We start from the raw sequence: 20,493 nt of genomic DNA, 5'->3' as shown, positions 1-20,493 counted from the left end.
GGGGTGACCAAAAGACGGTGTGGGGGAGGGGGAGAGTGGGAGACGGTGTGGGGGAGGGAGAGAGCGAGAGACGGTGTGGGGAGGGGGAGAGCGGGAGACGGTGTGTTGGAGGAGGAGAGGGTAGAGGGGGAGGGGGAGAGCAGAAGACGGTGTGGGGGAGGGGGAGAGCGGGAGACGGTGTGGGGAGGGGGAGAGCGGGAGACGGTGTGTGGGAGGAGGAGAGGGTAGAGGGAGAGGGGGAGAGCGGAAGACGGTGTGGGGGAGGGGGAGAGCGCGAGACGGTGTGGGGGAGGGGGAGAGTGGGAGACGGTGTGGGGGAGGGGGAGAGTGGGAGACGGTGTGGGGGAGGGGGAGAGTGGGAGACGGTGTGGGGCAGGGGGAGAGTGGGAGACGGTATAGCGGAGGGGAGAGTGGGAGACGTTGTGGTGGAGGGGAAGAGCGGGAGACAGTGTGGGGGAGGTGGAGAGCGGGAGCCGATGTTGGGGAGGGGGAGAGCAGGAGACGGTGTGGGGGAGAGCGGGAGACGATGTGTGGGAGGGGGAGAGGGAGACTGTGTGAGTGAGGTGGAAAGCGGGAGCCGATGTTGGGGAGGAAGAGAGCGGGAGACGATGTGGGGAGGGGTGGAGGGGGGACGGTGTGGGGGAGGGGAGAGAGTGAGACGGTGTGCGGGAGGGGAGAGCGAGAGACGATGTGGGGGAGGGGGAGAAAGAGAGACGCTGTTGGTGAGGGGGAGACGAGGAGGGGGTCAGCGGGAGACGGTGTGGTGGAGGGGAGAGAGAGAGACGGTGTGGGGGAGGAGTAGAGCTAGAGACGGTGTGGGGGGAGGGGGGCAACGATGGACGGTTTGGGTGAGGGGCAGAGGAGAGACGGAGAGGTGAGAGCGGGAGACGGTGTGGGGTAGGGTGACAGCATGAGACGGTGTTGTGGAGGGGGAGAGGGAGACGGTGGGGGGAGGGGAGAGAGGGAGAAGGTGTGGGGGAGGGGAGAGGGGAGACGGTGTGGTGGAGGGGGAGAGCGAGAGACGGTGTGGGGGAGGGGAGAGAGAGAGACGGTGTTGGTGAGGGTGAGACGAGAAGGAGGGCAGCGGGTGACGGTGTGGGGGAGGGGAGAGAGAGAGACGGTTTGGGGGAGGGGGAGAGCGAGAGACGGTGTGGGGGGAGGGGAGAACGGTGGACGGTTTGGGGGAGGGGAGAGGGGAGACGGAGAGGGGAGAGCGGGAGACGGTGTGGCGGAGGGTGATAGCATGAGACGGTGTTGGGGAGGGGGAGAGCGGGAGACGGTGTGGGGGAGGGTGAGCAGGAGACGGTGTGGGGGAGGGGGAGACGAGGAAGGGGTGAGCGGGAGACGGTGTGGGGGAGGGGAGAGCGGGAGACGGTGTGGGGGAGGGGAAGACGAGGAAGGGGTGAGCAGGCGACGGTGTGGGGGAGGGGGAGAGTGGGAGACATAAGAACATTAGAACATAAGAAATAGGAGCAGGAGTAGGCCAATCGGCCCCTCGAGCCTGCTCCGCCATTCAATAAGATCATGCCTGATTTGATCCTAACCTCAAATCTAAATTCATGTCCAATTTCCTGCCCGCTCCCCGTAACCCCTAATTCCCTTTACTTCTAAGAAACTGTCGATTTCCGTTTTAAATTTATTTAATGATGAAGCTTCCACAGCTTCCTGGGGCAGCAAATTCCACAGACCTACTACCCTCTGAGTGTAGAAGTTTCTCCTTATCTCAGTTTTGAAAGAGCAGCCCCTTATTCTAAGATTATGCCCCCTAGTTCTAGTTTCACCCATCCTTGGGAACATCCTTACTGCATCCACCCGATCAAGACCCTTCACAATCTTATATGTTTCAATAAGATCGCCTCTCATTCTTCTGAACTCCAATGAGTAGAGTCCCAATCTGCTCAACCTCTCCTCATTTGTCCGCCACCTCATCCCCGGGATTAACCGAGTGAACCTTCTTTGTACTGCCTCGAGAGCAAGTATGTCTTTTCTTAAGTATGGACACCAAAACTGTATGCAGTATTCCAGCTGCGGTCTCACCGATACCTTATATAACTGCAGCAATACCTCCCTGTTTTTATATTCTATCCCCCTAGCGATAAACGCCAACATTCCTTTGGCCTTCTTGATCACCTGCTGCACCTGCATACCAACTTTTTGATCTTCTTGCACTAGGACCCCCAGATCCCTTTGTACTGCAGTACTTTCCAGGTTCTCGCCATTAAGATAATAACTTGCTCTCTGATTTTTCCTGCCAAAGTGCATAACCTCACATTTTCCAATATTGTATTGCATCTGCCAAATCTCCGCCCACTCACCCAGCCTGTCTATATCCCCCTGTAGGTTTTTTATGTCCTCCTCACTCTATACTTTCCCTCCCATCTTTGTATCATCTGCAACTTTGATATGTTACACTCGGTCCCCTCCTCCAAATCGTTAATATAGATTGTAAAGAGTTGGGGACCCAGCACCAATCCCTGCGGGACACCACTGGCTACAGGTTGCCAGTCCGAGAATGAACCGTTTATCCCAACTCTCTGCTTCCTGTTAGATAACCAATCCTCCACCCATGCCAGAATATTACCCCCAATCCAGTGATTCTTTATCTTGAGCAATAATCTTTTATGTGGCACCTTGTCGAATTCCTTCTGGAAGTCTAAATACACTACGTCCACTGGTTCCCCTTTATCCACCCTATACGTTATGTCCTCAAAGTACTCAAGCAAATTTGTCAGACATGATTTCCCCTTCGTAAAGCCATGCTGACTTTGTCCTATTAAATTATGTTTATCCAAATGTTCCGCTACTGTCTCCTTAATAATAGACTCCAAAATTTTACCCACCACAGATGTTAGGCTAACTGGTCTATAATTTCCAGTCTTCTGCCCACTACCGTTTTTAAATGAGTGTTACATTAGCAGTTTTCCAATCTGCCGGGACCTTTGCCGAGTCCAGAGAATTTTGGAAAATTATTACAATGCATTCACAATCCCTACTGCCACTTCCCTCAAGACCCTCGGATGTAAGCCATCAGGTCCAGGGTATTTATCCGCCTTGAATCCCATTATTTTACTGAGTACCAATTCCTAAGTGATTTTAATCGTATTTAGCTCCTCCCCCCCTCGAGCCCCCTGTTTGTCCAGTGTTGGGATATTCTTAGTGTCCTCAACGGTAAAGACTGAAACAAAATATTTGTTCAGCATTTTTGCCATCTCCATGTTTCCCACCATTAATTTCCAGGTCTCATCCTCTCAGGGACCTACGTTTGCCTTAGCAACCCTTTTTCTTTTTATATAACTATATAAACTCTTGCTATCTATTTTTATATTTTTTGCTAATTTATTTTCATAATCTATCTTCCCTTTCTTAATCAATCCTTTAGTTACTTTTTGCTGTCTTTTGAAGACTTCCCAATCTTCTATCCTCCCACTAAGTTTGGCTACCTTATATGTCCTAGTTTTTAGTCGGATACCGTCCTTAATTTCTTTACTTAGCCACGGATGGCTGTCATTTCTTTTACACCCTTTGTTCCTCAGTGGAATATATTTTTTTGAAAGTTGTAAAATTACTCCTTGAATGAACACTACTGCTCATGTACCGTCTTAACCTTTAATCTATTTTCGCAGTCCACTTTAACCAATGCCGCTCTCAAACCATCATAGTCTCCTTTATTCAAGCTCATTACGCTTGTTTGAGAACCAACCTTCTCACCCTCTAATTGGATATGGAATGTAACCATGTTGTGGTCACTCATTCAAAGGGGATCCTTAACGAGGACATTATTAATTAATCCTGGCTCATTACACAGGACCAGGTCCAAGGTTGCTTTCCCCCTTGTAGGATCAGTTACATACTGCTCAAGAAATCCATCCCTAATACACTCAATAAACTCTTCCTCAAGGCTGCCCTGCCCAATTTGATTTGTCCAGTTAATATGATAGTTAAAATCCCCCATAATTATAGCTGTTCCCTTATTATATGCCCTGACTATTTCCTGATTCATACTTCTTCCAGAAAAGTTGCAACTATTAGGAGGCCTATATACTACGCCCAGTAGTGTTTTTTTCCCCTTATTATTCCTTATCTCTATCCAAACTGTTTCATTATCCTGATCCTTTGTCCCAATATCATTTCTCAGTATTACAGTGATTCCTTCCTTTATTAACATAGCCACCTCACCTCCCCTTCCTTCCTGCCTGTCCTTCCTGATTGTTAAATAACCTGGCATATTTAATTCCGAGTCGTTGTCACCCTGCAGACATGTTTCTGTAATGGCCACAAGATCATACCCATGCGTCCTTATTTGTGCCGTTAACTCGTCCATTTTGTTACGAATGCTACGTGCATTCAGATAAAGAACTTTCAAATATGTTTTGTGACACTTAGTTCCTGCTTTTTCCTTTTTTAACACTTTACCTTTTACTCCATACCTTCTGTCCCTTCCTGACACGCTTTCCTCTGTCTCCCTGCTCAGGTTCCCAACCCCCTGCCACAGGTTTGATGCTGGGTTAATCGCCTTACGCCTTCTAGTTTTTATTTTTTCTGTCGTGCCTAAAGTACACATTCTTTCCGCTGCTCTACGCTTTTCCCTTTCACTTGTTCTTGAACAACTGTTTGTACTATTTGTATTGTAGATTTCCCCTGGGTCTTCCCCTCTCTTGCTGCTCTCAATTTGATTCCTTTCTGACTCCCCGCTCAGGTTCCCATCCCCCTGCCACTCTAGTTTAAACCTTCCCCAACAGCACTAGCAAACACCCCCGCGAGGACATTGGTCCCGGTCCTGCTCGTGTGTAACCCGTCCCGCTTGTACAGGTCCCACCTTCCCCAGAACCGGTTCCAATGTCCCAGGAATCTAAATCCCTCCCTCCTACACCATCCCTGGAGCCACGCATTCATCCTGTCTATTCTCCTGTTCATATACTCACTTGCACGTGGCACCGGTAGTAATCCTGAGATCACTACCCATGAAGTCCTGCTTTTTAATTTATCTCCTAACTCCTTAAATTCACCTTGCAGGACCTCATCCCTTTTTTTACCTATGTCGTTGGTACCAATATGGACCACGACTACTGGCTGTTCACCCTTCCCATCCAGAATGCCCTGCAGCCGCTCCGTGACATCCTTGACCCTAGCACCAGGGAGGCAACATACCATCCTGGAGTCACGTTTGCGGCCGCAGAAACGTCAATCTATTCCCCTTGCAATTGAATCCCCTATCACTATAGCCCTGCCACTCTTCTTCCTCCCCTCCTGTGCAGCAGAGTCACCCGTGGTGCCCCGTACCTGGCTCTAGCTGCATTCCCCTGATAAGCCATCTCCCCCAACAGTATCCAAAGCAGAATATCTGTTTGAGAGGGAGATGGCCCCAGGGGACTCCTGCTCTACCTGCCTAGTCCTTTTACTCTGCCTGACGGTCACCCATTTCCTTTCTGCCTGCGTAATCTTTACCTGCGGTGTGACCACATCACTGAACGTGCTATCCACGATAGTCTCAGCATCACTGATGCTCCACAGTGACGGTGTGGGGGAGAGCCGGAGACAGTGTGGGGGAGGGGGGAGCGGGCAACGGTGTGGGGGAGGGGGAGCGGGAGACGGTGCGGGGGAGGGGTTGAGCGGGATGCAGTGTGCGGGAGGGGGAGAGCGGGAGCCGATGTTGGGGAGGGGGAGAGCGGGAGAAGGTGTGGGGGAGGGGGAGAGCTGGAGACGGTGTGGGGAAGGGGGAGAGCTGGAGACGGGGGTGGTGGGAGAGCGGGAGACGGTGTGGGGAGGGGGAGAGCGGTCGACGGTGTGGTGGAGGAGGCGAGGGGAGACGGGAGACGGGGAGGAGGGGAGCGGGAGACTGTGTGGGGGAGGGGGAGTGCACGGACGGTGTTGGGGAGCGGGAGAGCGGGAGACAGTGTGCGGGGGAGGGGGAGAGGGGAGACGGAGAGGGAAGAGCGGGAGACGGTGTGGGGGAGGGTGACAGCATGAGACGGTATTGGGGAGGGGGAGAGAGGAGACGGTGTGTGGGGGGATGAGGGGAGCGGGGGACGGTTTGGGGGTGGGGGTTGCGAGAGACGGTTTGGGGGAGGGGGATAGTGGGAGATGGTTTGGGGGAGGGGGATAGAGGGAGACGGTGTGGGGGAGGGGAGAGCGGGAGATGTCGGGGGGAGGGGAGAGAGGGAGTCGGTGTGGGGAAGGGGGCGAGGGGTGTCAGGGAGGGGGAAAGTGGGAGACTGTGTGTGAGGGAGGGGGGGATCGAAAGACGGTGAGGGGGATGGGGATTGGGAGACGATGTGGGGAGGGGGAGAGCGAGAGCCGGGGAGGGGGAGAGAGGGAGTCGGTATGGGGGAGGGGGAGAGAGGGAGACGGTGTGTGGGAGGGGGAAAGGGAGACGGTTTCTGGGAGGGGGAGAGCGTCAGACGGTTTGGGGGAGGGGGAGTGTGAGACGGTGTGTGGAGAGGGGGAGAACGGTAAACGATGTTGGGGAGGAGGCGAGGCGAGACGGGAAACTGGGAGGAGGAGAACGGGAGACGGGGAGGGGGAGGGTGCGGACCGTGTTGGGCAGCGGGACAGCGGTACACGGTGTGTGGGGGAGGGGGAGGGGGGACGGAGAGGGGAGAGCGGGAGACGGTGTGGGGGAGTGGGAGAGAGGAGACGGGGAGGGGGAGAGTGGGAGACCGTGTGTGGGGGGATGGGGAGAGCGGCAGACGGTTTGGGGGAGGAGGTGGCGGGAGACGGTGTGCGGGAGGGGGAGAGTGGGAGACGGTGTGGGGGAGGGGGAGAGAGGTAGACGGTGTGAGGGAGGGGAGAGCTGGACACGCTGGGGGGAGGGGGAGAGAGGGAGTCGTTTTGGGGGAGGGGGAGAGGGGAGACGGGTAGGAGGAGAGCGGGAGACGGTGTGTGGGGGAGTGGGGGAGCGAAACACGGTGTGGTGGAGGGGGAGAGTGGGAGACGATGTCGGGGAGGTGGGGAGCGAGAGCCGGTGTGGGGTGGGGGAGATAGGGAGACGGTGTGGGCGAGGGGATAGCGGCGACGGTGTGGGGGAGAGCGGGAGACGGTGTGGGGTAGGGGGAGAGAAGGAGACGGTATGGAGGAGGGGGAGAGAAGGAGACGGTGTGGGGCAGGGGTGAGCGGGAGACTGTGGGGGGTGGGGAGAGAGGGAGTCATTGTGGGGGAGGGGGAGTGGTGTGATGGGGTGGGCGAGAGCGGGAGACGGTGTGTGAGGGAGGCGGAGAGCAAAAGACGATGAGGGGGAGAGTGGGTGACGATGTGGGGGAGGGGGAGAGTGGGAGATGGTGTGGGGGAGGGGGAGAGAGGAGACGGTGTGTGGGCGGATGGGGCGAGCGGGAGACGGTGTGGGGAAGGGGGTGAGGGGAGATGGGGAGGGGGAGAGTGGGAGACCGTGTGTGGGGGGATGGGGAGAGCGGGAGACGGTGTGGGGGAGGAGGTTGCGGGCGACGGTGTGCGGGAGGGGGAGAGTTGGGAGACGGTGTGGGGGAGGTGGGGAGCGAGAGCCGGTGTGGGGTGGGGGAGAGAGTGAGACGGTGTGGGCGAGGGAATAGGGGCGACGGTGAGGGGGAGAGCGGGAGACGTTGTGGGGGAGGGGGAGAGAAGGAAACGGTGTGGGGTGGGGGAGAGAAGGAGACGGTGTGGAGGAGGGGGAGTGGGGAGACGCTGTGGGGGAGGGAGACGGTGTGGGGGAGGGGGAGAGCGGGAGACGATGTGTGGGGGAGGGGGAGAGAGGGGGACGGTGTGGGGAAGGGAGAGAGGGGAGACGGGGAGGTGGAGAGCGGGAGACGGTGGGTGGGGGGATGGGGAGAGCGGGAGATGGTGTGGGGGAGGCGGTTGCGCGAGACGATGTGGGGGGGGGTTAGAGTGGGAGATGGTGTGGGGGAGGGGGAGAGAGGGAGACGGTGTGGGGGAGGGGAGATCGGGAGTCTGTGGGAGGGGGGTGGGGAGAGAGGGATTCATTGTGGGGGAGGGGGAGTGGGGTGAAGGGGTGGGGGAGAACGGGAGACGGTGTGTGAGGGAGGCGGAGAGCGAAAGACGGTGAGGGGGAGGGGGAGAGTGGGTGACGATGTGGGGGAGGGGGAGTGTGGGAGATCGTGTAGGGGAGGGGAGAGAGGTAGACGGTGTTGGGAGGGGGAGAGCGGTAGACGTTGTGTGGGGAGGGGGAGAACGGTAGACGTTGTGTGGGGAGGGGGAGAACGGTAGACGGTGTGGGGGAGGAGGCGAGTGGAGACGGGAGACGGGGAGGAGGAGAGCGGGAGACGGTGTTTGGGGCAGGGGGAGAGTGCGAGATGGTGTGGGGGAGGGGGAAAGCGAGAGACGGTGTGGGGGAGGGCGAGAGCGGGAGACGGTGTGGGGGAGGGGAGAGGGAGACGGGGTGTGGGGAGGGGGAGAACGGTAAACGATGTGGGGGAGGAGGCGTGGCGAGAGGGGAGACGGGGAGGAAGAGAGCGGGAGACTGTGTGGGGGAGGGGGAGAATGGGACGGAGAGGGGAGAGCCGGAGACGGTGTGGGGGAGTGGGAGAGAGAAGACGGTGTGTGGGGGGATGGGGCGAGCGGGAGACGGTGTGGGGAAGGGGGTGAGGGGAGCAGGGGACGGGGAGAACGGGAGACCGTGTGTGGAGGGATGGGGAGAGCCGGAAACGGTGTGGGTAGGAGGTTGCGGGAGACGGTGTGCGGGAGGGGGAGAGTGGGTCACGGTGTGGGGGAGGGGGAGAGAGGGAGACGGTGCGAGAGAGTGGAGAGCTGGACACGCAGTGGGGAGGGGGAGAGAGACCGTCGTTTTGGGGGAGGGGGAGAGGGGAGACTGGGAGGGGGAGAGCGGGAGACGGTGTGTGGGGGAGAGGGAGAGCGAAACACGGTGCGGGGGAGGTGGAGAGTGGGAGACGATATGGGGGAGGTGGAGAGCGAGAGCCGGTGTGGGGGAGGGGGAGAGAGGGAGACAGTGTGGGCGAGGGGATAGGGGGGACGGTGTGGGGAAGAGAGGGAGACGGTGTGGGGGAGGGGGAGATAAGGAGAAGGTGTGGGGGAGTGGGGAGACGGAGTGGGGGAGGGGGAGAGGGAGACGGTGCGGGGGAGAGCGGGAGACGTTGTGGGCGAGGGGATAGGGGGGACGGTGTGGGGAAGAGAAAGAGACGGTGTGGGGGAGGGGAGAGCAGGAGACTTTTGGGGGGAGGGGGAGAGAGAGGGAGTCGGTGTGTGGGAGTGGGTGAGGGGAGACGGGGAGTGGGAGAGCGGACGACGTAGTGTAAAGGAGGGGGTGAGCGAAACACGGTGTGGGGGAGGGGGAGAGTGGGAGACGATGTGGGGGAGGGGGAGAGCGAGAGCGGTTGTGGGGGAGGGGGATAGAATGAGACCGTAAGGGGGAGGGGATAGGGGGGACGGTGTGGGGGTAAGCGGGAGACGGTGTTGGGGTAGGGGGAGAGAGGGAGACGGTGTGTGGGAGGGGGCAGGGGAAACGTTGTCGGGGAGGGGGAGAGCGAGACGGTGCGGGAGAGGGGGAGAGCGGGAGACGGTGTGTGGGGCAGGGGGGAAATGGGAGACGGTGTGGGGGAGGGGGGAGCGAAAGACGGTGTGGGGGAGAGGAGAGCGGGAGACGTTGTGGGGGAGGGGCGAGGAAGACGTTGTGGGGGAAGGGAAAGCGGGAGACAGTTGGGGGAGGAGGAGAGAGGGAGACGGAGTGGGGGAGGGGGAGAGGGGAGAAGGTGTGGGGGAGCGAAGAGCGGGAGACGCTGGGGGGCGGGGGTGAGAGGGAGACGGTGTGGGGAGGGGATATGGGGGACGTTGTGTGGGAGAGCGGGTGACGGTGTGGGGGAGGGGGAGAGAGGGAGACCGTGTCGGGGAGGGGAGAGCGGTAGACTGTGGGGGGAGGGGGAGAGAGGGAGTTGGTGTGTGGGAGGTGGAGGGCGAGTGTCGGTGTTGGGGAGGGGGAGAGCGAAACACGGTGTTGTCGAGGGGAGATTGGGAGGCGACGTTGGGGAGGGGGACAGCGGCAGACGGTGTTGGGGAGGGGGAGAGCGAGAGCCGGTGTTGGGGAGGGGGAGAGCCGGAGACGGTGTGCGGGAGGGGGTTGCGGGAGACGGTTTGGGTGAGGGGGTGAGGGGAGATAGTGTGGGGGTGGGGGAGTGGGAGACGGTGTGGGGGAGGGGAGAGTGGGAGACGCTGGGAGGAGGGGGAGAGAGGGAGTCGTTTTGGTGGAGGGGGAGAGGGTAGACGGTGCCGGGGAGGGGTTTGCGGGAGACGGTGTGGGGGAGTGGGAGAGTGGGAGATGGTGTGGGGGAGGGGGAGCGAGAGACGGTGTGGGGGAGGGGAGGGTGGGAGACGGTGTGGGGGAGGAGGAGAGGGGAGACGGGGAGGGGGAGAGCGGGAGACGGTGTGGGGGAGCGGGTGAGAGGGATACGGTGTGGGGCAGTGGGAGAGGGGAGACGGTGTGGGGGAGGGGAGAGTGGGAGACGCTGGGAGGAGGGGGAGAGAGGGAGTCGTTTTGGTGGAGGGGGAGAGGGTAGACGGTGCCGGGGAGGGGTTTGCGGGAGACGGTGTGGGGGAGTGGGAGAGTGGGAGATGGTGTGGGGGAGGGGGAGATAGGGAGACGATGTGGGGGGGGGAGAGCGGGAGACTGTGGGGGGAGGGGGAGAGAGGAAGTGGGGGAGGGGGAGAGGGGAGACGTGGTGGGCGAGAGCGGGCGATGTAGTTTGAGGGAGGGGGAGCGCGAAACACGGTGTAGGGGAGGGTGAGAGTGGGAGACGCTGTGGGGGAGGGGGGAGCGGGAGACTTTGTGGAGGAGAGCGGGAGACGATGTGTGGGGAGGGGGAGAACAGTGGACGTTGTGAGGGAGGGGGAGAGTGGAGACGGAGAAGGGGTGTGAAGAGACGGAGAAGGTTTTGGGGTGGGGTGAGCGGGAGACGTTGTGGTGGAGGGGATGAGGGGAGAAGGGGAGGGGGCGAGCGAGAGATGGTGTGGGGGAGGGGGAGTGCTGGAGACGGTGTGGGGGAGAGCGGGAGATGATGTGTGGGGAGGGGGAGAATGGTGGATGATGTGAGGGAGAGGGAGAGGGGAGACGGAGAGGGGAAGGGGCAGAGCGGGAGATGGTGTGGGGGAGCGGGAGAACGGTGGACGGTGTGAGGGAGGGGGAGAGCGGGAGACGGTTTTGGAGTGGGGCGGAGCCAGAGACGGTATGGTGGAGGGGGTGTGGGGAGACGGGGAGGGGGAGAGCGGGAGACTATGTGGGGGAGCGGGAGAGCGGGAGACGGTGTGGGGGAGTGGGACAGCGGGAGACGGTGTGGGGGAGTGGGAGTGGGAGCCGGTGTGGGGGTGGGCGAGAGCGGGAGACGGTGTGGGGGAGTGGGAGAGCGGGAGACGATGTGGGGGAGGGAGAGAGGGATACGGTGTGGGGGTGGGCGAGAGCGGGAGACGGTGTGGGGGAGGGGGAGAGAGGGAGAATGTATGGGGGAGGGAATAGGGGGGACGGTGTGGGGGAGAGCGGGAGAAGGTGTGTGGGGAGGGGGAGAACGTTGGATGGTGTGAGGGAGAGGGAGAGGGGAGACGGAGAGGGGAAGGGGGAGAGCGGGAGACTGATTTGGGGTGGGGCGGAGCCGGAGACGGTGTGGTGGTGGGGGTGGGGGGAGACGGGGAGGGGGACAGCGGGACACGGTGTGGGGGAGGGGGAGAACGGTGGACGGTGTGAGGGAGAGGGAGAGGGGAGACGGAGAGGGGAAGGGGGAGAGCGGGAGACGGTGTGGGGGAGTGGGAGTGGGAGCCGGTGTGGGGGAGGGGGAGAGGGATACGGTGTGGGGGTGGGGGAGAGCGGGAGACGGTGTGGGGGAGGGGGAGAGAGGGAAAATGTATGGGGGAGGGAATAGGGGGGACGGTGTGGGGGAGAGCGGGAGAAGGTGTGGGGGAGAGTGAGAGAGGGAGACAGTGTGGGGGAGGGGGAGAGTGGGAGACGATGTGGGGGAGGGGGAGAGGGATACGGTGTGGGGGAGAGCGGGAGACTATGTGTGGGGAGGGGGAGAACGGTGGATGGTGTGAGGGAGGGGGAGAGGGGAGACGGAGAGGGGAAGTGGGAGAGCGGGAGACGGATTTGGGGTGGGGCGGAGCCGGAGACGGTGTGGTGGTGGGGGTGGGGGGAGACGGGGAGGGGGAGAGCGGGAGACGGTGTGGGGGAGGGGGAGAACGGTGGACGGTGTGAGGGAGGGGGAGAGGGGAGACGGAGAGGGGAAGGGGGAGAGCGGGAGACGGATTTGGGGTGGGGTGGAGCCGGAGACTATGTGGTGGTGGGGGTGGGGGGAGACGGGGAGGGGGAGAGCGGGAGACGGTGTGGGGGAGGGGGAGAACGGTGGACGGTGTGAGGGAGGGGGAGAACGGGAGACGGTGTTGTGGAGTGGGAGAGCGGGAGACGGTGTGAGGGAGAGGGAGACGGTGTGGGGAGGGGAGAGGGGAGACGGGGAGGAGGAGAGCGTTAGACTGTGTGGGGGAGGGGGAGAGGGAGACGGTGTGGGGTGCGGCAGAGGGGGACGGTGTGGGGGAGAGCGGGAGATGCTGTGGGCGAGGGGGAGAGCGGGAGACGGTGTGGGGGAGCGGGTGAGACGGAGACGGTGGGGGGGCAGGGGGAGATCTGGAGACGGTGTACGGGAGGGGTGATCGGGAGACGATGTGGGAGAGGGTGAGAGCGGGAGACGGTGTGGGGGGAGGGGGAGAGCCGGAGACGGTGTGGGGGGAGGGGGAGAGCCGGAGACGGTGTGGGGGGAGGGGGAGAGCGGGGGACGGTGTGGGAGAGGGAGAGAGTGGGAGACAGTGGTGGTGTTTTGCTGATGTATGTGTGTGTGAGGGTGTGACCCTGGCGGGTGTTTTGATGATGTTTGGTTGTTGGGGTATGAGCCTGGCGGGTGTTTTGGTGATGTGTCGGTGTGACCCTGGTGGGTGTTTTGTTGATGTTTTCGTGTGGGGTGTATAACTGGTGGGTGTTTTGGTGATATTTGTGTGTTGAGTGTGACCTTGGCGAGTGTTTTGGTGATGTGTGGGTGTTGAGTTTTGCCCCTTGTGGCTGTTTTGGTGACGTTTCCGTGTTGGGTGTGACCCTGGTGGGTGTTTCGGTGATGTTTGGTTGTTGGGGCGTGACCCTGGCAGGTGTTTTGTTGATGTTTGGGTGTTGGGTGTGACCCTGGGGGGTGATTTGTTGATGTTTGGGTGTTGGGTGTGACCCTGGCGATTTGTTTGGTGATGTTTGGGTGTTGGGTGTTGGGTGTGACCCTGGCTGGTGTTTTGGTGATGTTTTGGTTTTGAATGTGACCCTGGCCGGTGTTTTGGTAATGTTTGGTTGTTGTTTGTTACCCTTGCCGGTGTTTTGGTGATGTTTGGGAACTGGGTGTGACCCCGGTCGGTGATTTGGTGATGTTTGGAGGTGGGGTGTGACCCTGGCAGGTGATTTGGTGATTTCGGGTGTGGAGTGTGACTCTGGCAGGTGTTTTGCTGATGTTTGGGTGTTGGGGTGTGACCCTGGCGGGTATTTTGGTGATGTTTGGGTGTTAGGTTGTGACCCTGGCGGGGGTTTTGGTGATGTTTGAGGTGTTGTGGTGTGAACCTGGCAGTTGTTTTGGTGATGTTTGGTTGTTGGATGTGACCCTGGCGGGTGTTTTGGTGATGTTTGGGTGTTGGGTTGTGACCCTGGCAGCGGTTTTGGTGATGTTTGAGGTGTTGGGTTGTGACCCTGGCAGGTGTTTTGGTGATGTTTGAGGTGTTGGGGTGTGATCCTGGTGGGTATTTTGTTGATGTTTGGGTGTTAGGTTGTGACCCTGGCGGGGGTTTTGGTGATGTTTGAGGTGTTGGGTTGTGACCCTGGCGGGGGTTTTGGTGATGTGTGAGGTGTTGGGTTGTGACCCTGGCGGGGGTTTTGGTGATGTTTGAGGTGTTGGGTTGTGACCCTGGCGGGGGTTTTGGTGATGTTTGAGGTGTTGGGTTGTGACCCTGGCGGGGGTTTTGGTGATGTTTGGGTGTTGGGTTGTGACCCTGGCAGGGGTTTTGGTGATGTTTGAGTAGTGGGTGTGACCCTGGCGGGTGTTTTGGTGTTGGGGTGTGATCCTGGCGGGTGTTTTGGTGATGTTTGGGTGTTGTGGTGTGACCCTGGCGGGTGTTTTTGTGATGTTTGGGTGTGTGGTGTGACACTAGCGGATGTTTTGGTGATATTTGGGTGTTGTGTTGTGAACCGGGCCGGTGTTTTGGTGATGTTTGGGTGTTGGGTGTGACCCTGGCGCATGTTTTGGTGATGTTTGGGTGTCGAGGTGTGACACTGGTGCGTGTTTTGGTGACGTTTGCGTGTTGGGGTCTGACCCTGGTGGGTGTTTTGGTGATGTTTGGGTGTGGGGTGTGACACTGTTGCGTGTTTTGGTGACGTTTGCGTGTTGGGGTCTGACCCTGGTGGGTGTTTTGGTGATGTTTGGGTGGTGGGATGTGACGCTGGCCGGTGTTTTGGTGACGTTGGATGTTGGAATGAGACCCTGGTGGGCGTTTTGTTGATCTTTGGGTGTTGGTAATGACCCTGGCGCGTTTTTTCGTGATGTTTGCTTGTGGGATCTGACCCTGGCGGATGTTTTGGTAATTTTTGGGTGTTGTGTTGTGACGCTGGCGTGTGTTTTGGTGATGTTTTGTTGTTGGGGTGTGACTCCGCCGGGTATTTTGGTGATGTTTGGGTGTTGGGGTGTGACAGTGATGGGTGTTTTGGTGATTTTTGGGTGTTGGGGTGTGAGCCTGGTGTGTGTTTTGTTGACGTTTGGGTGTTGGGTCTGACCATGGCGGGTGTTTTGGTGATATTTGGATGTTGTGGTGTGACCCTGGCAGGTGTTTTGGTGAGGTTTGGGTGTTGGGGTGTGAATGGCGAGTGTTTTGGTGATGTTTGGATGTTAGGGTGTGACCCTGGTGGGTGTTTTGGTGACGTTTGCTTGTTGCGGTATGACCCTGGCCGGTGGTTTGCTGATGTTTGGGTGCTGGGGTGTGACCCTGGCCGGTGTTTTGGTGACGTTGGATGTTGGAGTGTGACCCTGGTCGGTGTTTTGTTGATGATTGGGTGTTGGTAATGACCCTGGCGCGTGTTTTGGTGATGTTTGCGTGTGGGGGGGTGACCCTTGTGGATGTTTTGGTGATGTTTGTTTGTTGTGGCGTGACCCGGGCGGGTGTTTTGGTGATGCTTGGGAATTGGGTGTGACCCTGGCGGGTGTTCTGGTGATGTTTGGGTGTTGGGGTGTGACTGGGGAGTAGTTTGGTGATGTTTGGGTGTTGGGGTCTGATCCTGGCGTGTGTTTTGGTGATATTTGGCTGTTGTGGTGTGACCCTGGCGGGTGTTTTGGTGACGTTTGCCTCTTGCGGTGTGACCCTTGCCGGTGGGTTGGTGATGTTTGGGTGTTGGAGTGTGACTGGCGGGTGTTTTGGTGATATTTGGCTGTTGTGTTGTGGCGCTGGCGGGTGTTTTGGTGATGTTTGGTGTTGGGGTGTGACCCTGGCCGGTGTTTTGGTGATGTTTGCGCGTTGGGGTGTGACGCTGGGGGAATTTTGGTGATGTTTAGTTGTTGGCTGTGACACTTGCCGGTGTTTTGGTGATGTTTGGGTGTTGGGTGTGACCCTGGCACGTGTTTTGGTGATGTTTGGTTGTGGGATGTGACCCTGCCGGATTTTTTGTTAATGTTTGGGTGTTGTGGTGTGACGCTGGGGGTGTTTTGGTGTTGGAGTGTGACCCTGGTGGGTGTTTTGGTGATGTTTGGTAGTTTGGGGTGTGACTGTGGCGGGTGTTTTGGTGATGTTTCCGTGTTGGGGTGTTACCCTGGTGGGTGTTTTGGTGATGTTTGGTTGTTGGGTATGACCCTTGCCGGTGTTTTGGTGATGTTTGGTTGTTGGGGTGTGACTCTGGCTGGTGTTTTGGTGATGTTTGGGTGTTGGGGTGTGAGTCTGGTGGGTGTTTTGGTGACGTTTGGGTCTTGGGTGTGACCCTGGCGGGTGTTTTGGTAATGTTTGGTTGTTGGGGTGTGACCCTGGCGGGTGTTTTGGTGATGTTTGGGCGTTGGGTGTGACCCTGACGGGTGTTTTGGTGATGTTTGGTTGTGGGATGTGACCATGGCGGATGTTTTGGTAATGTTTGGATTTTGTGGTGTGGCGCTGGCGGATGTTTTGGTGATGTTTGCGTGTTGGGGTGTTACCCTGGTGGGTGTTTTCGTGATGTTTGGTTGTTGGGGTGTGACTCTGCATGGTGTTTCGGTGATGTTTGGGTGTTGTGGCGTGACCCGGGCGGGTGTTTTGGTGCGTTTGGGTGTTGGGTGTGACCCTGGCGGGTGTTTTGGTGATGTTTGGGTGTTGTGGTGTGTCCTGGCGGGTGTTATGGTGATATTTGGATGTTGTGGTATGTCCTGGCGGATGTTTTGGTGATGCTTGGGTATTGGGTGTGACCCTGGCGGGTGTTCTGGTGATATTTGGCTGTTGTGGTGTGACCCTGGCGGGTGTTTTGGTGACGTTTGCCTCTTGCGGTGTGACCCTGGTCGGTGTTTTGGTGATGTTTGGGTGTTGGGTGTGACGCTGGGGGAATTTTGGTGAGGTTTAGTTGTTGGGTGTGACACTTGCCGGTGTTTTGGTGATGTTTGGGTGTTGGGTGTGACCCTGGCACGTGTTTTGGTGATGTTTGGTTGTGGGATGTGACCCTGCCGGATTTTATGTTAATGTTTGTGTGTTGTGGTGTGACGCTGGGGGGTGTTTTGGAGAAGTTTGGGTGTTGGAGTGTGACCCTGGTGGGTGTTTTGGTGATGTTTGGTTGTTGGGGTGTGACTGTGGCGGGTGTTTTGGTGATGTTTCTGTGTTGGGGTGTTACCCTGGTGGGTGTTTTGGTGATGTTTGGGTGTTGGGTGTGACCTTGTCGTGTGTTTTGGTGATGTTTGGTTGTGGAATGTGACCATGCCGGATGTTTTGGTAATGTTTGGGTGTTGTGGTGTGGCGCTGGCGGATGTTTTGGTGATGTTTGCGTGTTGGGGTGTTACCCTGGTGGGTGTTTTCGTGATGTTTGGTTGTTGGGGTGTGACTCTGGCTGGTGTTTCGGTGATGTTTGGGTGTTGGGGTGTGACCCTGGTGGATGTTTTGTTGGTGTTTGGGTGTTGGGGTGTGAGTCTGGTGGGTGTTTTGGTGACGTTTGGGTCTTGGGTGTGACCCTGGCGTGTGTTTTGGTAATGTTTGGTTGTTGGGGTGTGACCCTGGTGGGTGTTTTGGTGATGTTTGGTTGTGGGATGTGACCATGGCGGATGTTTTGGTAATGTTTGGGTTTTGTGGTGTGGCGCTGGCGGATGTTTTGGTGATGTTTGGGCGTTGGGTGTGACACTGGACGGTGTTTTGGTGATGTTTGGGTTTTGGTTGTGACCCTGGCCGTGTTTTGGTGATGTTTGGGCGTTGGGTGTGACACTGGACGGTGTTTTGGTGATGTTTGTGTTTTGGTTGTGACCCTGGCCGTGTTTTGGTGATGTTTGGGTGTTGGGTGTGACCGGGGCCGGTGTTTTGGTGATGTTTGTGTGGTGGATGTGACACTGGCGTGTGTTTTGGTGATGTTTGGATGTTGTGGTCTGACTCTGGGGGGTGTTTTGGTGATGTTTGGATGTTGGGTTTGACCCTGGCTGGTGTTTTGGTGATGTTTGGGTGTAGTGGTGTGAACCTGGCAGGTGTTCTGTTGACGTTTGGGTGTTAGTTTGACCCTGGCGGGTGTTTTGGTGATGTTTTGATGGTGGATGTGACCCTGGCCGGTGTGTCGGTGATGTTTGGGGAGTAGAATCATCGGTCGCCATGTCTCGGACTCCGGTCACTGACGATCCCTTTTTCCTTCTCCCCCATGGACCAACAGTGGCGAATTACGACAAGGCTCTGGAATGTTCCAGGACATTCCTGCTCTTCCACCCCAAGGATCATTCGGTCCTTCAGAATGAGGCGTTTTACCTGTCGAAGCTTGGAGCTGATCGGGCCGCTGATATCCAGCCCAGGGAGGTGAGACTCTCCCCCTGATCTGCACCGTGACCCTCGAACCTTCTCCTGACCCCCGTTCCGGACCGCCACCCTTCCCCTGACCCCGTCCCGCACCGCGACCCTTCCCCTGACATCCGTTCCGGACCGCGACCCATCCCCTGACCACCGTTCCGGAACGGGACCCATCCCCTGCCCCCCGTTCCGGACCGCGACCCTTCCACTGACCCCGTTCTGGACCGTGACCCTTCCACTGACCCCGTCCCACACCGCGACACTTCCGCTCACCCCGTCCCGCAGCGTGACCCTTCGCCGACCCCCGTCCCACACCGTGACCCTTCCTCTGACCCTCGTCCCACACCACGACCCTTCCCCTGACCTTCGTCCCGCACCGCGCCCTTCCCCTGACCCCCGCACCGCGACCCTTCGCCTGACCCCCGCATCACGACACTTCCCCTGACGTCGGCCCGCACTGTGCCACTTACCCTGACCCCCGCACCGCGATCCTTCCCCTGAACCCCGCACCGCGACCCTTCCCCTGACCCCTTTTCACGCATCACGACCCCCTGACCCCCGTCCCGCACTGCGACCCTTCCGCTGACCTCCGCACCGCGACCCTTCCCCTGACCCCTGTCACGCACCACGACCCCCTGACCCCTGTCCCGCACCGCGACCCTTCCCCTAAACCCTGTAACGCACTGTGACCCTCGAAACATCTCCTAGCTCACGGTGTTGGCACTGCCCGGACGACATTGTTTGAGGTCCCATGTTCTGCTCGGGATCGATGGGGATCGATCCTCTTTAATTTCCCTCCTTCCTTTCCGCTCTGTTTTAAGGAAATTAAGTCATACGTCAAGCAATCCCTCTTGGAGAAGGAGCTACTGTACTATGTCATGGACACACTGGGCGTTCCCTTCAATGACCCGGTAAGAATAACCAAACCTGCGCCTCCAGGTGCCGACGGCCGTGCCGCAGCGGGCAGCGCTCCCTCGCCTCGGAGTAAGAAGGTCATGTGTTTGAGCCCCACTCCGGAGATTTCAGCCCCGTAATCCCAGGCCGACGCTCCCCGATTACCGGTACTGAGGGAGGGCCACACTGTCAGAGGGTCTGTACTGAGGGAGCGCCGCACTGTCAGAGGGTCGGTATTGAGGGAGCGCCACACTGTCAGAGGGTCGGTACTGAGGGAGCGCTGCACTATCGGAGGATCAATACTGAGGGAGCGCCGCACTAACGAAGGGTCAGTACTGAGGGAGCACCGCACTGTCCGAGGGTCAGTACTGAGGGAGCGCCGCACTGTCGGAGGGTCAGTACTGAGGGAGCTCCGCACTGTCGGAGGGTCAGTACTGAGGGATCACCACAATGTCGGAGGGTCATTACTGAGGGTGCGCCGCACTGTCGGAGGGTTGGTACTGAGGGTGCGCCACACTGTCGCAGGGTCAGTACTGAGGGAGCTCCGCACTGTCGAAGGGTCAGTAGAGGGATCACCACAATGTCAGAGGGTCATTGCTGAGGGAGCGCCGCACTGTCGGATGGACGGTACTGAGGGAGCGCCGTACTTTCAGAGGGTCGGTACTGAGGGAGCGCCGCACTGTCAGAGGGTCGGTACTGAGGGAGCACCGTACTGTCGGAGGGTCAGAACTGAGGGAGAGCCACAATGTCAGAGGGTCATTGCTGAGGGAGAGACGCACTGTCAGAGGGTCAGTACTGAGGGAGCGCCGCACTGTCAGAGGGTCGGTACTGAGGGAACACCGTACTGTCGGAGGGTCAGTACTGAGGGAGAGCCACACTGTCGGAGGGTCAGTACTGAGGGAGCGCTGCACTGTCGGAGGGTCAGTACTGAGGGAGCGCCGCACTGTTGGAGGGTCAGTACTGAGGGAGCGCTGCACTGTGGGAGAGTCAGTGCTGAGGGAGTGCCGCACTGTCGGAGGGTCAGTGCTGAGGGAGTGCCGCACTGTCGGAAGGTCAGTACTGAGGGAGTCCTGCACTGTCAGACGGTCAGTACTGAGTGAAGGCCTCACTGTCGGAGGTGCCATCGTAGAATGAGACTTTAAACCAAGGCCTCGTCTGACCCCTCAGGTGGACGTAAAAGGTCCCGCGGCCACTATTTCGAATCAGAGCTGGGAAGTTATCCCCGATAATCTGGGGCCAACATTTGTCACTCAACCAACGTCACAAAAAACAGATGATCTGGTCATTTATCACTTTGCTGTTTGTGGGATCTTGCTGTGCACAAATTGGCTGCCTCGTTCCCCACATTACAACAGTGACCGCACTTCAAAAGTAATTCATTGGATGGAAAGTGCTTTGGGACGGCCTGAGGTGATGAAAGGTGCTATATAAATGCAGGTTCATTCGTGACCATTGAGTGCATGGCAGCTCTCGGCCGAGGCGGCCTATCGAGCGCCTCCGCTACTGTCTCCAATGTAGGGGACTAAAGATAATCATCGCTATGGAAACACTGTCCTCCCTCTACCCCACCACCGTCCGGCCGTCCGGCCGTCCCCTCCAAACATAAGGAGCAAACTGGCAGGG

General features: G+C 58.6%; 1 protein-coding gene across 1 annotated transcript in view; it reads left to right on the top strand.

Moving 5' to 3' along the window:
- Positions 1–20,493, top strand: part of LOC137310604 (prolyl 3-hydroxylase 1-like) — a 117,014-nt gene that overhangs the window by 13,331 nt on the left and 83,190 nt on the right. The window contains exons 5-6 of the mRNA XM_067978329.1: positions 17,846–17,985; positions 18,798–18,887. Of these exons, the coding sequence (XP_067834430.1) occupies positions 17,846–17,985; positions 18,798–18,887 (230 nt within the window). The remainder of the gene's footprint in view (positions 1–17,845; positions 17,986–18,797; positions 18,888–20,493) is intronic.

The sequence above is a fragment of the Heptranchias perlo genome, unplaced genomic scaffold, assembly GCF_035084215.1.
Source record: "Heptranchias perlo isolate sHepPer1 unplaced genomic scaffold, sHepPer1.hap1 HAP1_SCAFFOLD_264, whole genome shotgun sequence".
In the NCBI taxonomy this organism is placed as follows: domain Eukaryota; kingdom Metazoa; phylum Chordata; class Chondrichthyes; order Hexanchiformes; family Hexanchidae; genus Heptranchias; species Heptranchias perlo.
The sequence above is the reverse complement of the archived record's forward strand: the minus strand, read 5'-3'. Positions and strand labels throughout refer to the sequence as shown.